General features: G+C 49.1%; 2 protein-coding genes across 2 annotated transcripts; both read right to left on the bottom strand.

Annotated features, from left to right (window-relative positions):
* Positions 1-5,873: 5,873 nt before the first annotated feature.
* Positions 5,874-13,571, bottom strand: LOC117308236 (serum basic protease inhibitor-like). Its single transcript, XM_033840552.2, has 3 exons — positions 13,478-13,571; positions 6,662-6,853; positions 5,874-6,201 (listed from the first exon to the last, which is right to left on the bottom strand). The coding sequence occupies exons 1-3, from the start codon at positions 13,569-13,571 to the stop codon at positions 6,176-6,178; spliced, it is 312 nt and encodes a 103-aa protein (XP_033696443.1). The 3' UTR covers positions 5,874-6,175.
* A 3,255-nt stretch (positions 13,572-16,826) lies between these two features.
* On the bottom strand, positions 16,827-20,223 carry WFDC2 (WAP four-disulfide core domain 2). Its single transcript, XM_033841138.1, has 3 exons — positions 20,136-20,223; positions 19,407-19,550; positions 16,827-16,924 (listed from the first exon to the last, which is right to left on the bottom strand). Exons 1-3 carry the CDS (start codon positions 20,221-20,223, stop codon positions 16,827-16,829), a joined length of 330 nt encoding a protein of 109 aa, XP_033697029.1.
* Between the last annotated feature and the right edge of the window lie 2,380 nt (positions 20,224-22,603).

Raw genomic sequence — 22,603 nt, 5'->3', positions numbered from 1 at the left:
ACTGTGTCTGTCCTGTGTACTCTAGTAGCTCAGTAAATATTTTCTAGTAATTATTCATATTAACTGATGATTTATTAACCCACTTTGTGTACACACACACACACACACACATGCATACACACACTGAGTCTTTTAAAAACCAGCTACTGGGACTTCCGGGCTGGTCCAGAGGTTAACATCCCGGGCTTCCAGTGCAGGGGATGTGGATTCGATCCCTGGTCAGGGAACTAAGATCCCACATGCCGCCCTGCATGGCCTAAATAAACCACTAAATAAATAAATTAAAAAAAACCAGGTACCAGGGCTTCCCTGGTGGCTCAGTGGTTGAGAGTCCACCTGCCGATGCAGGGGAAACGGGTTCGTGCCCCGGTCCAGGAAGATCCCACATGCCGCGGAGCGGCTGGGCCCGTGAGCCATGGCCGCTGAGCCTGCGCGTCCGGAGCCTGTGCTCCGCACCGGGAGAGGCCACAACAGTGAGAGGCCCGCGTTCCGCAAAAAAAAACAAAACAAAACAAAAAAACAAACAAAAAACCAGGTACCAAAAGAGCGGGGAGGGTTTGTTGGGGTTCAAGAAGAGGCCACTGGGGGCAGACGGTGCCTTCCTTAAAGAGTGGTTCCTAATGTCTGGTTCCTCGGGGCTTTAATCCCAAGGACAACCAGCAGAAGCCCCCACGTTCCCCCTACGTTTCTGAGAGACCAGAGGGTCATTTAAAGGGCTGGGTGGGGTGGGCATGAGCCTGGATCTGGGTGAGGCCTGTCCCTGAAGCAAGAGGGATTTAGATTCAGTGGGAGAAAGAATGGGACGAATTTGGAAGAGGTCTTTGACGTTCCTTGGACAATGGGGGAGATTCCTGAGGGCGGACTTCAAGGGATTGACACTACCAAAAAAAATGTTTTTTGTTCCTTTCTTTAATGCAGCTGACAGCATATTTAAAAAGCAGTCAGGAGCCAAGAAAACTAAAACTCTCTATATTTCTATACAATTCACTTTGGTCTGTGGTATTCAAAGCATTTCAGCATCATAATCAACGTAGCTCTTAAAAATACCCAAAGGAGTGAATTTCTTAAGGCAGATACCATCACCCTATTTTGCAAAGAAGGAAACTGGTTCAGAGAGCTGAAGGGATTTGCCCAAGGTCACACAGCAACATTCAGAGTTACTGAAGCCAATCACTTCTATTTAGAACCAAGTACTTTTCCATGACACTGCAATTAATTAATATTTATTAATTATAATTAAACAACTTATCTTTTAATAGTATTTCTATTACCCTTATCAGAGCTCCCAAGGTGGGGGAGTTCTCCCTTGCTGCAGTGAGTAATAAACCCAACTGGTTCAGCTAGGAACGGAAGTGTATCCAGTGGTCTGTGGTTGGAAGCATTAACAAGTATAAGCATTATCCTTATCTTATATTTAAAGAAAGTTGGGCTTCCCTGGTGGTGCAGTGGTTGAGAATCTGCCTGCTAATGCAGGGGACACGGGTTCGAGCCCTGGTCTGGGAGGATCCCACATGCCGCGGAGCAACTAGGCCCGTGAGCCACAACTACTGAGCCTGCGCGTCTGGAGCCTGTGCTCCGCAAAAAGAGAGGCCATGATAGTGAGAGGCCTGCGCACCATGATGAAGAGTGGCCCCCGCTCACTGCAACTAGAGAAAGCCCTCGCACAGAAACGAAGACCCAACACAGCAAAAATAAATTAATTAATTAATAAACTCCTACCCCCAACATCTTCTTAAAAAAAAATATATATATATATATATATATATATATTTATTTAAAGAAAGTAAAACTCAGAGATGTTGAGAAATTGTCCCAAGACCATCAGGTAGTAAGTAACAGAATCAGTTCTGCCTTCTTATTTTAACTACCTCTGCTGTTTAGGGTCTCTATGCCTCCATTTCCTCGTCTGTAGTGAGGCAGTTAGGCTCTGCTCTTCAAAGGCCCATCCAGCCCACATCTTCCTAGAGGCAGGGGCATTGTCAAACATTGTCAAAACATTGTCAAAGTGGCTCTACCTGGGACAGCTGGGACCTCCTTTTGACTGGGGACCCAGTGGATTCTGAACAAGTCATTCCCACAATGCCTTGCAGCTGAGAAGGTCTAATAATGAACTTGAAGTGGGGTGCATCCTGGGAAATACCTCCATAAGCCTTGGATTCCTGTCCCACCTACATCCTACCCCCTCCTCTCAGCCACCCTCATTCACTTGTTCATATTTTCATATTATCTGATTATCACTGCTCTTGACTTACTGGGGGAAGCAAGAGAGGAGGGTGACTTAACCCTACTGACCATCCTCTTATTCTTACACCAACTTCTCTCCTCCAACCCAGTAAAGGGGCACCTCCTGAGGGTGGGTACCATCCTATCAGCCTCTGCATCAATTGTAGGGAGCTGAGCCAAAAGGATTTCCACAACTTTGAGGCCTGAGAATCTGAAAGCTGCTAGAGGGGACTTGGCAAATGTTGCAAAAGAAGCTAAAAGACACTTTGTGGGAGAGGTGGTGGTGGGGGGTACTTCCCTGACAGCCATCTCCCAATATCTGTAGGACTTTGTCTCGGGACAAAGACAGCAGAATAGGTCAGTAGGTTTCTTGGGAGCAGAGTCAGGACCAGTGTGGATGTCAGGGCCAGATGGGAAGGGGAGTCACTCGTTCAATGGGACAAAAGAGTTTCTACTGATGAACGCTGCCAGCTGGCATGTGCTGCCCCAGGAAGTGAGCGCTCCGTAGGAGGAGGTATAAAAGCTGAGGCTGGCTCAGTATTTACCAGCTAAATGTTCTAGCATTTAATTATTCAGAGGCCTTCCCCAATTTGTTTTTTTTTTTTTTTTGAGGTACGCGGGCCTCTCACTGCTGTGGTCTCTCCCATTGCGGAGCACAGGCTCTGGACGCGCAGGCTCAGCTGCCATGGCTCACGGCACGTAGGATCTTCCCGGACCGGGGCACGAACCCGTGTCCCCTGCATCGGCAGGCGGACTCTCAACCACTGCGCCACCAGGGAAGCCAGCCTTCCCCAATTTTGCTTCCACCACCAATCCCTCCTTCATTCCAACATCCACTCACTATGTCACTCACCTCTGATGGGTCTGTTTCTTAGGGACGATAAAGGCAGCTGCCTCACTCCCCTCAGGAGCTGGGACTCTCAGACGGGACCAGGAAACTCGAGCTTTAGGACAAGGGCTCTCATGCAAATGAGGTGCTTCCCTCATGTCTCCTGGGTATCTCCTCTTCCTCTGCTCTCTAGCGAGGGGACTCCCAGGTCCATCTATGTTCAGTGTTGAGTGGACTTTGACGAACACTTTGGGGTCTCCTCATGATGCTCAACAGCAACTTGGAAACCAGTACAGACTCCAGTCTGGGAAATGGATGAAAGTAGAATCTTTGTTCTCATCTCTGCCTCTTTGTCTTTCCCCAAAGTTCATGTTTCTCCTCTTCTCTCTACCTGATAGAATCCAATTCACCCTTCCAAACTCAGCTCAAACCTTGCCTCTTCTGGGAGGCTGATCTTGACCTCACAGGTGACAGCCAGGGCCTCCACCTTGGCTTCCACGGCATGTATGTTTCTGAAACTCTATGTCTGCCTTCTAGGCTGGGCAGGGAGCTCTTTGCAGGTCAAGACTGTCCTGGTCCAGAGATACTCTAAGTGGGGTGCACTGGGGGACAGGAGAAAACATCTACAAATTTCTGCTTATTTCTCTCTAGCCTACCCTTTATTAAAATTTATATTATTGGGACTTCCCTGATGATCCAGTGGTTAGGGCTCCGCACTTCCACTTCCGGGGGCATGGGTTCGATCCCGGGTTAGGGAACTAAGATTCCACGTACCATGTGGTGTGGCCAAAAAAAAAAAAAAAAAAAAATCTATATTGTTGAAAACTTCAAGTGTACATACTAGTGCAACAGGGTGCATATAATTATAATATAGAGATGGGATTTGAACACTCAGAATATTTACTGATGTGGGTGTGAGTAATCACATAGATTCGGAAGCTACTCACAGAGATTTGGTCATTACTGTTTCCCTGGTTCCTATCACAAAACAGACAGTAAATATCAGTACATGTTAGAGTGACGAATGAACGAAGGAATGAGTGATGTTGCCGCGGTTTAGCCTCTTGTAATGTCTCATAGCTGTTAGCTGGGTGACACTGGGCAAGATACTTCCCTTTCTTAGGCCCTAAATTCCTCACCTATGAAATAAGCACTTTGGATCAGTTTCTGTCCCACATGCCTTCCAGCATTAATTCTTCTAGGTGAGGTTGGAGTCACTCCTCCAGTGGAGGACAGCATAATTCAGTCAGTAATTATCCTAGCAAGTGTTTAAATTGCACTAATTACATGCCAGGCTCTCTGGTCTAAGGGCTCAGCATGTCCTAATTCATTTATCCTCACAACAACCCCGCGTAGGAAGAAGACAGGCGCAGAGAGGTTAAGTAACTTGTTCAAAGCCACAGGGTGTGGCAGATGTGCGCCCACCCGACCACTGACCACTGCCACTCTCAGTGTTGCTGGCTGACTTCCAGCTGTGCACAGAGGAAGCCAGAAGTCCCCAGCCAATGAGTGACAGGGAGTTGGTATGTTGGTGCTCTTGTATCTCTTGGCGGAGGCAACCACAAGGAAGGCGTTGACCCCATCTGGCCCATCCCCCACGGGAGCTCATCACTGACAGTGCCAATGGGCTTGCTCACTCCATTTTAGTTGCCTGCCTTTCCTGCCCTTTCTTACCCGCCCCCATCTTCCCCAACAAACTACTTTCCCTCTGCTTCTTAGGAACTGCAAATTAAGGCAGATCCAGGCTCTGGATCTTACAGACTGGCTGGGGAGTTGGGCTCTTAACTATCTTCCTCCCTGCAAAGGACAAAAGCTTTGGGGCAGTCTGCTAGGCTGTCATGGTTGGGGTCCTGCCATTTATTCACTGTGATGGGTTCAGCTGTGTCCCCCACCCAAAAAAGAAATGTTGTAGTCCTAGCCCCAGGAACTCAGGATGTGAGCTTATTTGGAAATACGATCTTTAGTGTGGTGATAAGTTAAGAGTTCATTAGGGAGTTCATTAGGGTGGGCCCCCATCCAATATGACTGGTGTCCTGATAAAAAGGGCAAAGTAGGTCACAGACCTGGAGAATGCCATGTGAAGCCTGGACTTATGCTGCCACAAGCCAGGCCTTCCAGGAGCTGGGGGAATGGCCTGGAATAGATCATTCTCCAGACCCTTCAGAGGGAGCATGTTCCTGCTGACACCCTGATCTCAGACTTCTAGCCTCCAGAAGTGGAAGAGAATAAAAGTAAATAAATAAACCACTCAGTTCATGGTGTTTTGTTACAGTAACTCCAGGAAACCAACTCACATCTCCATACCTCCATTTTATCTTCAAAGGATTCTCAGAAGATTAAATGAAATAATGCCAGAAATACGCTAAGCACAGAGCCTGGCACATGGCAAGCACTCACTAAATGGGTAGATGCTTTTCTTTAACTGAAGTAGCCATCCCCACCCTACCACAGGACCTCAGGTAAGGAAGTTCCTTGAGCAAGTAGACAGTTGAGTCTCATGCTCCTTCCTTTCTCCTTCTGAGACTCCAGGAGAACAACCTGTCCCCAAATTTGACCTGGTCCAAGAAGTGAAGAACGAAAGCTTTCATGTTGAGTTGTCTGTCACCCAGGTTTTTGTGTAGCTTGGGGTGACTATTAAGAGGTAGATGGTGCTGTAATGGGTTTGCTTCCTATACCTGGTAGGGCCCAGTCTGAGGACAGGAAAAGGGGAGGTGCTGGCTGCTCTGCAGAATAATGAGAAGGACCACCATTTCCATGGACCCTAGTGGTGAAGGTCCTTACTTGCAAACAACAGAATCCACTCCAGTTAGTTTAATTAGGAAAAGAATTTATTAAATATAAGATTTAAGCCACAGACAGATAAATATTCAACATCACTGTGGGGAAAAGGGGTTTCTTCATTGAAAAGTCCTCTGCCACCACTGACGCTCGGAACTGGATGCCAGAACTTCTGTCGCTGCCCCCTCCAAGGAGTGCAGTGATGGTGGAGAGTGGGATGAAGGTGAGGAAAGAGGCAGGGCTCTGCTGAGGAGGGTAGGTCTGAGAAGGAAGCAGAGGAAGAGGCTCAGCTCTTTCAGAAGGCAGAGCCCAGCGCTGTGTGGGGCCTCCTAGGACTTCACCATCTCAGGGGAGCCCAGCTGCCCGGCTCTCTGCAAGAAGAAAGGAACTTGTTGATTGCCATCACTGAAGCCCCTGACCTTGATAGTCTACACCCTGACAGAGCCTTGACCATCACAGAAATGAGAAAGCACAGTACTCCTGACACTAGGATGACCAACGAGAACAAAACCAGCTTGCCAAGCCTAGGTGGGGCACTCAGGAGCACTGCAGACCCACTGTGGAGGGTGGCTGCCTCAGTGTTCCCATCTGAAAAAGGAGAGGAGAGGAGTGGCTTCGATTATCTAGAGGGCGATTCCAGTTGTGACCGTCTGCCAAGCTGGCCCGTGGAGGATGTGCTCAGTCTGTGGTTTCACAGGACACTGCAGCCACTTCTCTTGGGCAGCAGTGAGGGGGAAAAGACACTGTGCAGCTGTGAATGGCGTGTGGCCCCCTGAGCTCCACCTCTTTCCCCAGCCCTTCCCCTCCCATCCTGCCCTGCCCCTGTCTTACCCCCGGCCCTGTTGCGGCCACCACAGGTGCTGATGCAGTCCTCCTTATCCAGGAAGTTGTTCTGCTTCCTTCTGCACCCACCGTAAGCAAAGGTCTCGCAGAGCCCAGACTTGGCGTTGTAGAAGTATCTGATGAACAGGGCCCTGCAGGGACCCGTGTAGGGAGGCTCCAGGCAGAAGGCAGGGCGCAGGGCTGCAGGGACTGGGACGGGCTCTGGGTCAGTTATGAGAATGGTGATCACAGCTCGGTCTACAGGGTCGGCAACTGAAACCAACAGTGTCTTGAAATAGAATGATGGGGCTGGGGGTGGGGCATTAGCAGAGCTTGAAATGTGAAGCCTCCATTTAATGGTCTGCCTTCTGAGGCATTATTATTACTGTTGTTAGGTGTGAGGATGACATGGTGATGACGTAGAAAACCATACACCCTTCATGAAGTATTTATGGAATGACTGGCATGATGCCTTAGATTAGCTTTAAAAAACTCTGGGGGAAAAAAAGGACATACCTAAACAATATTCTCCATATGTTGGTAATTGCTGAAAGTGAACAATGTGTACATCGGGTTTGCTATATAATCTTCTGTACTTTTGAGTATGGTTGAAATTTTCCACTATTAAAAAAAGTGTGAAAGAATCATGCTGTAGGGCTTCCCTGGTGGCGCAGTGGTTGAGAGTCCGCCTGCCGATGCAGGGGACACGGGTTCGTGCCCCGGTCCGGGAAGATCCCACATGCCGCGGAGCGGCTGGGCCCGTGAGCCATGGCCACTGAGCCTGCGCGTCCGGAGCCTGTGCTCCGCAACGGGAGAAGCCACAACAGTGAGAGGCCCGCGTATCACAAAAAAAAAAAAAAAAAAAAAAAAGAATCATGCTGTAATGGAGAAAGGCATAGAAAAACATACAGTGTATTTACTTTGGCTATCTCATGGGGGCGGGAATACTAGAATTTTGAGGGGTGTGATATGGTGATTTATAATAAGAAATATATTTGGTCTTTGTTCCATCCTGGCACAGAGCTTCTAAAATTCTGGAATTTCCTAAGTGAGGAGAGTAATAAAAGTGTATTCAGTTATGTGAAGAGGGTGACTTTTGGAAAGCCCCTAGGTGACCCAAGGATGCCGACTGGTTGCCAGGGGAAACAAGTGCCTGATCAGATGGTTGAACTTTAACCGACATCCCAAAGCGCCTACCTCCAGGGAGAAGAGAGTGGGTGGAAGTTTATCAGTCACCAATGGTTAATGATTTAATCAGTCATGACTATGTAATGAAGCCTCCCATAAAACGCAAAAGCATTGAATTTGGAGAGTTTCCTGGTTGGCGAACAGGAGCAGATTTGGGGAGTGTGTACTGATGAGAGACAGCATGGAAGCTCCGTGCCCTTTCCCCTTAACCTTGCCTTATGCAGCCTTTCCATATGGTTGTCCTGAGCTACATCCTTTTATGATAAACTGTTAATCTTGTAAGTAAAACGTTTCCCTGAGTCTGTGTTGCTCAAGCAAATTAATTTAACTCCACGGCGTTTGTGGGAACCTCTGATATGTAGTTGTTGGTCAGAAGCATGAGTGACAAGCTGGACTTGTAATTGGCATCTGAAGATGGAAGGAGACCTGTGGGACACAGTCCTTAACCTGTGGAATCTGACACTATTTCCAGGTTCCTAGCCTTAGAACTGGTATGATGGTAGGAAAGCCAGTCAGTGTTCCCTGAGAATTCGAGAATTGCTTGGTGGTTTGGAAAAACAAACACATAGCAAGAAGAGGAGTCTTAAAACTTTCCTTACACATCTTTATATCCTCTCAAGTTCTTTTTTTTTTTTTTTTTTGCGCTGTACGCGGGCCTCTTACTGTTGTGGTCTCTCCCGTTGTGGAGCAGAGGCTCCGGACGCACAGGCTCAGTGGCCATGGCTCACGGGCCCAGCCGCTCCGCGGCATGGGGGATCCTCCCAGACCGGGGCACGAACCCGCGTCCCCTGCATCGGCAGGCGGACTCTCAACCACTGCGCCACCAGGGAAGCCCTCCTCTCAAGTTCTTATGAGCATATATTCCTTTTGCAATTACGAAAGAAGAAATATTTAAAATAAAATATACCACAATTTTTATAATGAGTACATTTATATTGTAGAAGAATATGTATTGACATCAAAAAATGGTTGCAGCCTATTGTGGAGTAAAAGAAGCCCTCCATCCAGTGACATATTAGTTTTGCAAAGCTTAAAACTCCCACCGTGAAGATATGAGTGTCAATCCCTCTTTTAGCAACAGATCCCTTTTTTCAAAGAAAAACTTATTGAAAGAAACCTGGGTGTTGGGTTGGAGCCCCATCCTCAGCCCTCTCGCTACCTACCCCCAGCCATTCTCTCACCCCTTCCTACCCCAGTACCCCCAAGTCTCAAGGAACATCTAGTGCAAATCCCTGGACTATATTCTTTAAGGTCTTAGAGGACCCACTCTTTGGCTGTGTGACCTTAGGGAAGACAAGTAACCACTCTGAGCCACAGCATCCTAATCATAGAAATGAGCATAATAATCTCAACCTTAGGGACTTGTTGAGAGGATTACAGATGATGTCCGTCAAGTAACTGGCAATCGATCAATACTCAATAAATATTAGTTATTAGAGTAATTGTTAGATGCACTCATTCAATTTTAATTTAATGTTCCAGGGCAGTGTCCAAGCTAAAAATCACCTCTGGACACAATTGCCCATTAAAGCCCTTCAACCCACCCACACCAATGCACAACAGACGAGTCCCCAGGGACCACCCTGGACATCCACACAGTCAGGTTTTGCAACATTGGGACATATGATGCTTCTTTTCTGGAACCTCAGATTAAGTAAATGGCTTCCTTTTAGAACTGTAGTATATCAAGAACACATTTATTCTATGTAATGTTTTAAAACGTGTATTGGTCAGAAATTGGAAAAATAATTATATATTTTAGACATAAGTTGTCAACATGTAAAATATCTGGATGAAACATTTAAGATAGGAACTCAAGTTCTCTGCATCATTCAATGTGTCTATTCAGCCACAGACTTCTCTATCCCTCAATTAACCAAAAAGAAAATCCTGCGAAACACAGGCTAATCACATAAATGTCCAGAGAGCAGAGGGAAAGCTCTCATTTATGAGAAAAACCTTGGCATCGATTAGAAAGTTGCTTTCTTAAACATAAGGAATGGCAAGTCTCTATTTAAAAGAAGAGTTTCCTCTTTGAAGCAGAAAATTACATCTGATAGAAGATAATATTTTCACTTGAACTTGCAATCAGGAATGAGGCGTATTCAGGTCTCAATGTAAAGCTCTTGGTCTCAGCCGAGCAGGGCCAGGATTAGAGTGAAGCAAACAGGCAGGTCAGGCAAGTGCAGGGTCACATCCTGTCTTTATTTAAAACATTCACATGGAGTGCACGGTGGATTTTTGCATTAGTTTTTGATTTTTTACACTATTGCAATCAATTATGATTTATCTGCATTATAAGTTTTTTAGCCTCCCTTTAAATTCTGCGCTGGAGGTGAGTGCCTCTCACCTTGCCCTAGTCCCAGCCCTGCCACGGAGGTGGAGCACATCCTCTCTGGAGGCTGAGGAGGTGAGGAAAGGGAAGGCTGTGCTTCCAGAGGACACGGGGCTGCACTGTTCCCTCCTCATCTCTGGATGAGCAAGTCAATTCGTTCCTGTACATGAGGACCTCAGAGTAGAAGGATGTATCCGTAACCTTTGGGTCGCAGGATTTGGAAATCTTGATTTACTTTTTTATGTCTTTCTTTATTGTCTAAGTTTTAGATAATGAACACATACTACTGCATTTTTGTATCAGGAAACAGCAAAGGAAAGATAATTAATTGTTTAATCAAGGAACAGAATTATCCTCTACAGAGCAACTCATTCATGTTATTCAAGAGAACTGGGATCAACCCAGGGAACAACATAGGTACACACTCCATCGTGGCTCACCTGGACCACAGCAGCAGCCTGCCCATGGGCCTCTGTCTCTGCCCTTCGCCCCCTAGAGGCCACTCTCCGCACTGCAGCCCCACGGATCCTGTTACAACTTGAGTCCTAACCCATTGCTCCCGTGACCAATCCCTCAGTGACTCCCCATCTCTCTCAAATTCTGATTCTTATAAAGTCCTACAAAGCTGGCCAGGACCTGCCCCCATGGCCTCTCTGCCTCATCCCCTTCCACTCCCCTCCCCTTCACCCACTTATCTCCAGCCACCCTGGTCCGGACTGTGGCTCAAACACACCAGGCACGTTTTTCTGCAGCCTCTGCTCAACGCCTCCTTATCACAGAGGGTTTCACTGACCCTCTACAGAAAGAGCACAGCCTCCTGTATCCCCATCACTCTCTACCTTCAAGACACTTGCCATGACCTGGTATACTATTTCCACCTACTCAATTGTCTGTCTTCCTTCTAGAGGGCACTGGTTCTTGTGCTATGTTTTATTCACAGCTGCGTCCCCATACCAAGAACAGTGGCTTGTAGGGGCTTGATAAATATTTGTCAAATGAATGAATCTCCCATTTCATGCTCATGCCAAGTGCACCGACACTGAGTAGAATGAATATAATTAAATTCTTGTTAGTTAAATGTCTATTTGATGAGGGGGCACTGAAACTGAGCAGGACCCTGTGGGGTTCTGGGCACAAAAGCCTTTCTGTGTTGCCCTCCACCTCCATTTCTTATTTGCAGGAAAAAGGCGTCAGCCTCCTGGACCTTCCAGAATACCAACCAGCAGATTCAAACAGTTGCTAATCAGGGATGTGAGGGAATGCAGAAACCAAGGAGAAGCAGTCAAGAAACAATAGTGTCCAGGTTCCTACAGAAGGAATATACTTATCAATATCTTTGAGTTCTTCTGCAGGAACTAAGTCCCCCACCCAGGTGGAGGATGGTAACTTCTGGCTGAGCACAAGATTCCTGGAACACTGCCCTGTTACCTCACCACCAACCAATCAGAAGGAAGTCACACACCCTGCAGCTCTCATCCCAAATTTTGCCTATAAAAACTTCTCCCTCCCTGAAAACCATGGGGGAGTTTGGGGTTTTTAAGGCATGAGCCAGCCTAGTCTCCTTGCATGGCCCTGCAATAAACCTTTCTCTGCTTCAAACTCACACGTTTCGGTTTGTTTGGCCTCACTGTGCGACGGGCACACAAATGTGCATTCGATAGCAGCACGCCTGGATAATTATGAATCTAGCTCTAATGTTCTGTATCCTGAGAGGATAATAAAATAATAGTCAGACATGGGGGGAAGGGGAAGGGCCTTGAGTTTTTACTAATATTCTAACAGCCTGGGAGAAGCACAGCCTTGACCCCAAGAGCAAAGTCACAGAAGTGTTGCATTTCTTGCAATAATAATGGAGAAATAATGTCATTATTGACCACTAAATATTTTTTCTTGAAGAAAGGAGGTAGGTAGACAAATCTTTTCAGACTAAGACATCTTGGTGGAAAAAGGACATTATTGGGCATGAAATGTGAAAAGACTCTATATTCATGATGGATAATCCCTTGTAAGAACTTGTTTGGTAGTTATCTCTTGTACAGGTGGGGAAATTGCAGAAAAGTGACTGACCTCAGGTCCCAGAGCAGGTGAGTAGTAAGGTCAGGGCAGTATATGATCCTGTTACAACCCATTTGATGAAGCACCTGACATCTGCAGGGAACTCTTAAAATATAGATAACAGGTAAGAATTTCTGGGAGCACTGCCTCCCACTTTTACTCCCCTGTACCTGAGCTTCATCCCAGCCACCAAAGCCCAGGGATGTATGAGTCTGGATTTCTTCCCAGACACCAAATATGTAGGGTCTCTACCAACACCCACTAATTCTCCAACGCCAACTGGGTGGCCCCCAAGTCAACTCACTAAATCTGCGGAGTTAACGCCGACCCCAGCGGTTGAGGGCTCAATGCCATCAGATAGCCACCACTTCAAATGACAGCTACGTGTCCCTGGGTCACACATACTTCTGACCAATTGGCTATAAATCTGGGGGCTCTGGGACCCCACTTTCAATAACGTACTAGAACGACTCACAGAACTCAGGAAAGTACTTTACTGACAGTTCTGGGTTATTATTGATAGAAAGGATAAAACTCAGGGACGGTTGAATGGAGGAGATACATAGGGCAAAGGGGGGTTGAGGGGTGCAGAGCCTCCATGCCCTCTCAGGACAGTCCCCCCTCACATCACCTCGAATGTTCACCACCCTGGAAGCTCTCTGATTCCCAAAGCTTAGGGTTTTTTTTTAATTGAGGTTTCAATAGGTAAGCAATTTGATTGAATCATTGGCCACTGGTGGCTGAACTCTCCCTCAGTACCCTCCCCTTTCCCCAGAGTTGCTGGGGGTTGAGGGTTCTAACTCTCTAATCACCAAATGGGATTTTTCTGGAGTCCAGCCCCATCCTGAAGCTATCTGAGGTCACTTTCATTACCATACAAAAGAAAGTAAATTCCAAGGGTTTCAGGAGGCCTGGGCTTGGAACCAGGAGAAAGATCAAATATTGACCTTTTTATTACACTACAGTGAGGTTCAGGGACACAGCAGAGACCAGGAATAGAGAGTCTCAGAGATGGGGTCCCCGGTCTTGTAGAGTTAGGCAGGATAATTTGTTTTAAAGCTGAAAGTGTAATGATTTCTTTTTTACAGTCATGAAATGTCCCTGGAGTTTAAGCTGCCCAACTTCCCAGGAGAAATCCAGAGAAGACTGGCGGCACCAAGCCCACCCCTGCTCCCCAGCCCCTTCCACGGACTCCCCTCACTCCCCCCTCCCCCCAGCCTGTAGAGGCGAGGTGGGTCGGGACTTACCTTGGACCTGGTTGCTGGTTTCACCCCCTGGCGTGCCGGCCACCAGGGTGCCCAGGAGGACGAGGAGGGCGATGGAGAGGCAGAGCCGGCTCATGTTCGTGGCCTTGCAGGAGGGCTTCTGAGGAAAGCTGGGGGCTGACAGAGCTTTTCAGATCCCAGTTGAGGGGTGGGACAGGCATTGAGGAGGGGAGTGAGGAAGGGGTGGAGCTGGGCTGGGTCCTGTTTATTGTGTAATCTCCCCACCTCCCCTGGTCCTGCTTCTGCCTGCTGGGGCCAAATGCCCAGTAACAGCGCTTCTCAGACTTGACCCTGCCTGTGGGTCTTGTGGAAGTAAATACACATTCTGATCCCCCAGGTCTGGGTGACGCCTGAGAAGCTGCATTCCTAGCAGGCTCACCGTTACAGGTGTGTCCCCAGCCCCAGTTTCCCCTCCTATAAGATGGTCCACAATTTGAGAGCAAGCCTGGAGGAGACTCACCGGGGTGGAGGAGAAGGGTAGCAGGCGCAGGGAAAAGCTGCCTTTCCCACGCACCTTGGGAAGTAGAGCGGGGAAGCCAAGGACGGGAAGAGCTGAATCTCAGGAAGCCCCGCGTTCTCTCCCACTAACCTGCGCCTCTTCCTAATTCTCTGCCTTCACCTTAATTCATTGCAATGATCACACACTGGTGGCCTGTGACAAGTGCAAGTCACTGGACTTCTTTTGCAGAAACAAACGTGAGTCTCTCCCCATCCGCTGAGGATGAAGTGATAGATTAGATTTCCACGTGCTGGCAGCACACCACACCGTGTGCACAAGTCTGTAGGCTCGGAACGACCGTGTTGCCCCCGCCCAGTTACTACCGAGACCCTAGGGTCTGGATGTGAGTGAATTGCCAGGACCCTCAAGCCAGTGGCAAACACCCTTGGGAGAGGAAAACCTCGATTCCTATCTTATGCTGGAGAAAAACTTACCTGGGTTGTCGGACCCTAGGGCATTATAACTGCATGAGGAGGAGCGGATTACGTGCTCCCCCTCAAAATATACCACATGGCGTTTTGGTTATTTTGAGCTGAAGACATGCAAGGCCCAAAAGACTCAGGAAGAGACGATTACTATTCCCTTAACTGCCTAAAGGATTTAGATAGAGGGCCTGTATCAGGAAGAGAGCTAATCCCAGATAACTTTTAATATCAGTAACACTTATCTACCTGCCCAGCATGGCAAACATTTGTTAAGCAGATATCTGCTTTTCTCATCTTCCTGGAATTTATCTTCCTCCCCTTGGAGCCCCAATCCTCACTTCCTTCTCCTTCACTCAGGATGGCATATAAGCCTCAACTGCCTGTCTTTGGGTCCCAGGTCTTTGGGGATGCTCTACCTATGAAATTTGGTTTTCTCCTGTTCGTCTGTCTTATGTCTAGTTTGTCTTACCAAACAAGACAAGGAACCTAGAAGGGAAGCAAAGAAAGGTTTCCTCCCCAACAACAGTAGGAGGACCTGGGTTTGGCAAATTACTTAGTGTTCCTGGGCCTTGGCGCCCTCATCTGTAAAACGGGATTGTTTATAAAATCAACCCCATTTCTTTGGGATGCTGTGAACGCATTTGAGACTGATGAATAGAGAATGCTCAGCTCTGTGCCCCTGGGGGGTAAATACTCAAAGACTCAGGGCTCTTCTTGTGATCATCAACATGACACCCAACTCCCAGTAGGAACGTCTGGATCTGATCTCAGGCCTGTGTTGAAATAAATATCTAGACCCAAGATATCTGGGGTGCCATGTCAGCAAACCAAAACCTAACTCTGGGTCCTTGTAAATGCTCTGCAGTTCTCTGGACCCTCGGGGATGGAGACTTCCCACTTCATGAAGTGTGAAATAAAGTCAGTATCACCTAAATTGTCTTCTTTAATCATTTTAAACCATGGAAATGCCTGCTTTCCCTCTGGGGTCTGGGGCTTCCCTAACTGAGGTCAGCCATGCAGGCAGTATACGCCCATGTGACTGACCACAGTCAAAACCTGACTCCCAGGCAGGAGCGAGCTTCCCTGGTTGGCAACTGCTCGGACGCATTGGACTGAGGGAAGCAAGCAGATTCTTTGCGACTGGACAGGGAAGAGACAGGTGGAAGCTTGTGTCTGTGTCCTTCCAGCTTCACCCCATGCATTTTTCCCCTTTGTTGATTTGACTCTGTGTCAATTTCCTGTAAACCTAAGTATTACACCTTAGTGTCCTGTGAGTCTTTTTATGAATTAAACCTGAGTGTGGTCTTGGGGATTCCAAACACAGGTAGCTTCCATAGTTATCTCCAAATAGAAACTATATCCACAGAAGTTAAATAACTTGTCTGAGATCACACAGATAGCAAAAGGCAAAGCTGGAAATTAAATCTCTCCTGTAGACACGCTTTTAACAACTACTGGATGACAAGTGAAGATAATCTAACATAATTGATGTCTCAAATAGGAAACTCAACAACTGGAACAGAAAATTTATTTCAAGACGTAATAGAAGAAAACTTCCTTTAAAAAATCTGTAGATTGAATAAACATTCCATGTTCTGGTAAAAAAAAAAGAAATAATGATGCAGAATGATACCAAAATATCCTTGTTCAGTTACTGAAACTCAAGGATAATCAAGGAGGTTTTAGGCATTCCGGTACAAAGAGGTAACCTCGAAGGGAGAAAAATATTTAGGCCATTTCATAGCAACCTCAGAAGACAGGCAGAATTCAGTGGACACGTCCACAATTATTCTAGCAAAAGAAAGCCAGCCTTCTGGCTTTTCCTGAAACTTACCAGAGATGCTCCCACTTTGCACCTGCTGGCCCCTCTGGCTGTAACACTCTCCCCTGATGGCCTCATGTCTCCCCCTGGCATTTGCACCACTCTCTGTTCACAAGCTGCCTTCTTGGTGGTGCCCTCACTCGTGGTCCCAGGTAGAAACTGCAACACCATTCCCTGCCCCCTTCCTCCACCCTAGTACTCCTTATGCCCTTTCTGTTTCCTTTTTTCTCCAGGACCCTGATCTCCCTCTAACATCCACAGAATATACTTGCTTATTTATTTTGTTTATTGTCCAGTAGTGCATAAACTGCCTAGAGAGAACTTTCTGTCTGATTTCTTCACTCACAGAGCATCTTAACACATAGAGCAGTGCATGGCAAGTGATACTCAGTGAATAGTCGTTGAGCAGATGAAAGTAAATCAATGGGCAGATACATAAACAGCAGTGTGTTAGCTCAGGTTCTCCTTTTCGACCCCCTGCAGGTGTCATCACATCTGGGTATCAGTGTGCTTCCCCCCACCCCCAGCAACCTCAGAAGACGGGTGTGACACAGGACACCTTCCCACAAACATTGTGGCAGCATCTCAACTGGCCAGACACGTGCTGTTTACCTGGCAATGGTTCAGGCAGAGGCTGAGCTGGGGGCAGGCGATGTCCAGCTTGGAGCAAGAAACCTGCTTTTCTCGGTAGAAAAAGGAGAAAGGGGCACGGGCAGAGGGGAAGCAGGGAGATGAACGCTTCAGAGGATGACCTCCCACCACCCTTCACCTGGTTTCACAAACAGAAGGGCTGCCTACTTGAGTGGATTGCAGGGGAGTAAGAAGATTGCCTTAAAGAAGATTGCCTGCAAATCTCTCCCCTCTGCTCTCTCCACCAACAGTTTTGAGATTATTGGACCCCAGTTTGAGTCCCAGCTCTGCCTTTTCCTAACTTTGTGACCTGGGGCCAGACATGTCCCAGAGCCCCATGTCTTCAGATGCCACATGAGATCCACGCTGCGCATGTCGTGGGGTTGCTGTGGAAGCAGTGGAGGCAACAGACATATATTCCTTCTCCTTGCACAGTCAAGTCCTTTGTTGTAATAATTACAACAGTTAATACTTACTTAGCCTTTTCTATGTGCCAGGCATATAGCATTTGATGTACATTAACTCATCTAATTCTCACAGTAATCCTAAAAGAAAAGGAGAGGAATTGTTAATATTTCCTTATGTAACAGATGAGGAAACCAAGGCATTAAGAGAGTAAGTAATTTGCCTAAAGTCACACAAGGTAGAGACAGGATTTGAACCCAGGAATCCGGCTTCAGCATCTGTGCACCACGCACTCTGCTGCTTTGTGAGTGGAAAAGTGCAGTGCACGTGTGAGGGCTTACACACCCACAGTCCCTTCACTCACTCCCATAGATTCACTCCCAGTGACAGCCATGCAGCACCAAGCCCCCCCACCCCAATCACTCATCCACACACAGACACGCATTCTTCCACTAACACACACACAGACACACACACACACACACACACACACACACACACACACACACACCCTGCGCTCCACTTCCAGGGTCAAGGAGAAGGGAGCTGGCTCAATGCCCAGAAGCCCCAGGAGCAAGCCCAGCCAAGTGTCAAGCGGGCGCACAGCTGGGTGATGAGCTGCAGAGGGCGGGAGGGGCTGTCTTCCTCGCACAAAGTCACCCTTTCCCGTGAGAAGGGCAGGAGCTCTCAATACCGAGCTGCCCCCGGACAGAAGGGCTTCAGGAGCGGGGTACCCACAAAACAAGCCACTGTGTGTGGAGGGTCTGCTCTCTCCTGAGACATTTCACATGTGTGATTTCATTTAGCCTCATGTCGACCCTACCACATCTGGGATGCTCATCCCATTTTGCCAGTGAGAAAGCAGAGGCTTGGAGAGGTGAAGCGACTTGCTCAGGACCCACAGCAAGCAGACGGCACAACTAGGATTCTAGCTCAGGAGGCCCTCTGGTCCTGCCCCTCTTCCTGCCTCAGTCTGTCCATCTGAGACCAGGGAACAGCAGAGACTCCCCCTAACAGCAGAGACTCCTCTTTTCTGCCCCCTCCTCTCTCATGTGTCTGTCTTTCTCTCCCAATGTCCTCCTCCCTCTGGTCCAGGTTAGAGGCCCTAGACCCAGGAGCCCCCGATGGGCCTGTCGTCCCTCCACCTCCCACCTCCCTGCTTAAGTGACTGAGTCTCTAGTTTCAAACCTTTCAGGCCCCTGGGGGCATCTTCAGAGAAATCACAAGGTGGGAACATCACGGGGGCTGTATTTGGATAAAGAACAGTGATCATAATACCTTGGGACCCCCAGTCATATGCCAGCTTCTAGTCCTCAGTTTTTCCCTCTGAGAAATGAGAAGCTTGAATTCCACGCTGTCTAAGGCCCCTTCCTGCTCCGATGGGAGCTCCCATGGCCTGCTGGGCAGTCTTGAGCTCTAGCAGGTACTTTTCATGACACCCAAGCTTCACATACTTTCTCTCACTCAATCCTTAGAGTGGAAGAGAGTGTTTTAAAGATGAAGAAGTGGAAGGGGTGCTCAGGGAGGGATCCTGATTTCTTCAGCCACTCAGGCAAAAGCTGCACCTGCTGGCTTGGACTCCTACAGCCAGGGATGGTGGCGTGGCTTTGGGCAACAACGTTTCTCTCTCAGATGTTCACTCCACATCTTTAAGATGCTCTCTTAAATCTGTAAAGTCTATTTCCATCCGGACAGAGGAATCCAGGGAGTCTTGCCAGGCCAGGCACCCCAAGTCTTACCCCCAGGGCTGGGGGAGACCCCAGGGGAAGAATGCTGATAAGGATGTGCTCCCCAGGATTTGGGATCCAGCTCTCTCACTAGGGCGGCCTTGCAGCTCCAGCTGGCTGGGGAGGTCCCCTGACCTCCGAGAACAATGTCCGCGCAGTGTGTCCTGGAAGTGGGTCCTTCTCTAGAGCATTGAATCCAGCCTGGAGTGGGGATGCCTCTCTTTACCCCCGCTGAGCTTCAGCGATGCCTTTGTCTCGGGGCTGTGGGAGGGAGAGCCCTGGCCGGACCTGGTTCCATCCGCCTTGACCTGGCCAGGGACTCCTGGGTCGGGAGCACCCCTGCTACTGAACCGGGAGCTGCAGTCACTCCAGCCCCCATCCCGCGTGGGTCCCCCGGGGTTACCACTGGGCATCTGGCAGACGGTGGCGCAGCCGGCCCGGCAGCACTTGAGATTGTCCGCGCATTCCCCATCCGAGAGGCACTCCTGCGTGCAGTTCAGGTCCGCCTCTAGCGCGGGGCACACGCCTGATTTCTCTGCTCCTGTGCCTGGGAGGCGGACGCGCAGTGGGGGACTCAGTCCCGCTCTCAGAGGATGCCCGCCTCCTGTCTTACGGTCCCAAATCTCAGTCTCCCGGGAGGAATTGAGAAATCTCAATTTCTCCCCAGAAATCTCAGTCTCTGGCCCTGACACCCCCTACGGCCTTCAGAGAGCCCCACCTCTAGGCAGGGGTCCCCAACACTTGGGAGGGCTGGAGTGAACTAACCCTTGGCTTCAGAGCCCTCAGTCCCTAGGGGACCCCCGCACGGATACCCACACCGCACAGCTGAGCTTTGGAGCTTGGGCAGAGTTCCTCTCCTACCACTGTGTCTCCAGCCTCAGCACAGAGTCTCTTCCCAAATTTCAGCTTTCAGTGGTCTCCCCACCTCCAGCACATTGGACCTCACACCTGACAGTCCAAGGGTCACCCCCTTTAGGCACCAGGGATCCCCGCATTTTAGTCTTCATTGGTCTCCCCATTTCCACGCCAGGAATCTTCATTTCTCTGTCCCCAGAGAGGCTAAGCCTCTGCTGGCTCCCTCCTGGCGCTCCTGGTTCGGCCCCTTCTTGGAACAGGCCTCTCCCCACCCCACTCACCTGGGGCCAGAGGAGGGGGAGGGGCAGCAGCAGGCCAAGGAGGAGGGTGGCAACTAGGTGACCGAGGTAGCCGCAGGCAGGCATGGTGCAGGAGTGAGGCACCTCCGGATGGGAGGTTTAACCTTGTGCCTGGAGGTGTGAGGTGTTGGCGGGGCCCAGCTGGCTTGAGTGGAGGACTCAACAGGCACCTGGGGCAGGCTGCCACCTCCTGTCATTTCACAATCCCCCAGGATCAGGTGTCACTCTGGCCCCAGTGGGAACCAGGAACCGGGTGCAGCTCGACCAGCTGCAGCTGGACCCTTGTCCGCTCCTGCTTCCCCACCTCCCTCCTGGGGCCCGTGGGCAGGGCAGCAGGAGGCCAAGGGCTAGACTCAGGGGTTCCCATTCTGAGACTCAGGGGTCTCCCGGTAATGCCCGCTGTCGGTAAAGGAGGGGGAAAGGGCAGGACCCACAGGGAGGAGCCTGCGGATGAAGTGGGTGGATTTGGGGTCAGCAGATCAGAGTGAAAATTGCTCTTTAGAGATTCATGGTGGAGCTGTTGTGTAGGGATACACAGCACATAGTAGGAGCTGCAGGAAAAATTATTCATGAATGAACTGACTGGACACAAGAAACTGAGGCCAAGGAAGGTGAAACGCCTATTAACATCTAGAGCCATTTCATGTGTGTTTCTCCCTCCCTCTCTTTTCCACACCAACACTCTCTCAGGGCTCCCTGTGTGCAGCTCTGTGTCCAATGTCTCACGGAGTCATGGATCTTCCCAGACACCTGTGAACAGACAGATATTGTTGCCATCAGCTGTGCCTGACAGATGGACTGGATGTGCAGAGGGGGTGCCCTCCCACCCAAGGTCCCGTGAGAAGCTGTAGAGACAAGGTTTGATCCCAAGTCGCCATCCCTCCAAGCCCTTATTTTTTCCATTCCGTCATAAATGTACGTTCTTCGTGACACATCTAGGGCACACAGCTGGTGTAGAGAAAGGAATTAAAGGAGCCTTCGGCACTGGCTTTGGGTGACGGGGTCTGGGTTTGACTCCCACCCACCTCCAGCACCTGCCAGCTGAAGGACCTTGAGTGAATCACTTCCCTGTTCTGAGCTGCCGCGTTGTCCCCTCCAAAGATGGTGTCTCCTGCTAGTAAGGAGACTGCTGGGTACACACCAAGCTTTAACGTGCAGGCTGCTAAAGGCCAAAACACACTTACCCAGCAAGAGGTGCCTTCAAACATCCTTCCTGACCCAAACTCTGAGGTCCTTAAGCCCCAGGAGGTCTTTTGCTGCTGGAGGGCACAAGGGGGCGGAGGTAGTGACCATTGGGATGACAGGTGAGTCGGAGCTGGTGACAGAAGCACATCCAGCCACTGTCCCCACAGATGGGTCCCGGGGGAAAGAGGGGAGAATGCCTCCCCAATTCCCATGTTCAGCCTGGGGACTGGAGACAGGTGCTGGCTGGGAGGGGCCAGGGCTGTTTACTCTGAGCGCAGGGAACAGTCCACAGCCATGACGCAGGAGCCAGGTAGGGGCACAGCCCAGGGCGGCTCCTGGAACTCAGTCTAGGGCAGCAGAGGACACTTTGATGAGCAAATGGTCTTAGCCTGTGGACCCAGCTGCCTACTGGACCTTCAGCCTCAGGCACTGCTCTCCACAGCCTTCTCCTGGCACCTAGCCAGCTCCCCAGGCCAGGAAACTGCTTGGCCTCGCCCCTCCCCAGCAATCTTGGGCCCCCTGCAGGCTGACTCTATCTTACAGGAATGTGAATTAGTCTGAGTCGGAAGGATAGGGTAGGGCTGAAGGTTGGAGAAGAAAGTTTATTAGGTCAGTGGCCAGAGGCAAGCAAAAGCCTGTTAGCTTTGTGTGATGCTAGGCTCTGTGCCAGGTACATTCACATATTTTTGCTTCTGCATAAAAAATAAAAAGAACAGAACCCTTAAAACCAAATACATTCAGATCCGGGTCAGGGGTTGGCTACTTCCTATCTATGGGACCTGGAGCAACACCTCACTTTTCAGACCTACGTCTTCTTCCTTAAAAGTGGTACCCTGATAACTGTTTTGTAAGCTTATTTTAAGGATTAAAGGGAAGAGCATAAACCAGAGGTTGGAAATCAGGCTAAAATATTGTAATGTTAGCCCACATAGTACATTTAAAAATTTTGAAATGCTTGCCAAGATTTAAGATGGGGGATTTCACATAAAAGTAAATTTCTAGCGTCTGTTGGAGAAAGTAAACAATTTGGTAACACAGTCATGCAAACTCCCATGGCAAAGTTCAACTAGAGAAGTGGGTCTCATATCTCAGCCAGCATCAAATCACTTAGAGGGCTTGCTAAAACACAGATTTCGAGAATCCCACCCCCAGAGCTTTTATTCAGTGGGACTGGGGCGAAACGTGAGAATCTGCATTTATAGCTTTCCAGGGATGCTCATGGTGCCGCTCAAGGGACCACACTTTGAAAACCATGAACTAC

This window comes from Tursiops truncatus, chromosome 15 (genome assembly GCF_011762595.2).
Source record: "Tursiops truncatus isolate mTurTru1 chromosome 15, mTurTru1.mat.Y, whole genome shotgun sequence".
In the NCBI taxonomy this organism is placed as follows: Eukaryota; Metazoa; Chordata; class Mammalia; order Artiodactyla; family Delphinidae; genus Tursiops; species Tursiops truncatus.
Note: the sequence above shows the minus strand (reverse complement) of the source record. Positions and strands in the feature narration are given on the sequence as shown.

Bases quoted from the DNA above. Each gene is read 5' to 3' on its own strand.
- LOC117308236 (XM_033840552.2), bottom strand. From the start codon at position 13,571: ATGAGCCGGCTCTGCCTCTCCATCGCCCTCCTCGTCCTCCTGGGCACC. The intron at 6,854-13,477 runs GTAAGTCCCGAC...CAGTCCCTGCAG, and splicing joins AACCAGCAACCAGGTCCAAG to CCCTGCGCCCTGCCTTCTGC. The intron at 6,202-6,661 runs GTAAGACAGGGG...TTCTTCTTGCAG, and splicing joins TGGCCGCAACAGGGCCGGGG to AGAGCCGGGCAGCTGGGCTC.
- WFDC2 (XM_033841138.1), bottom strand. From the start codon at position 20,223: ATGCCTGCCTGCGGCTACCTCGGTCACCTAGTTGCCACCCTCCTCCTT. The intron at 19,551-20,135 runs GTGGGGTGGGGA...TCCGCCTCCCAG, and splicing joins CCTCCTCTGGCCCCAGGTGA to GCACAGGAGCAGAGAAATCA. The intron at 16,925-19,406 runs GTAACCCCGGGG...TTTTCTACCGAG, and splicing joins CGTCTGCCAGATGCCCAGTG to AAAAGCAGGTTTCTTGCTCC.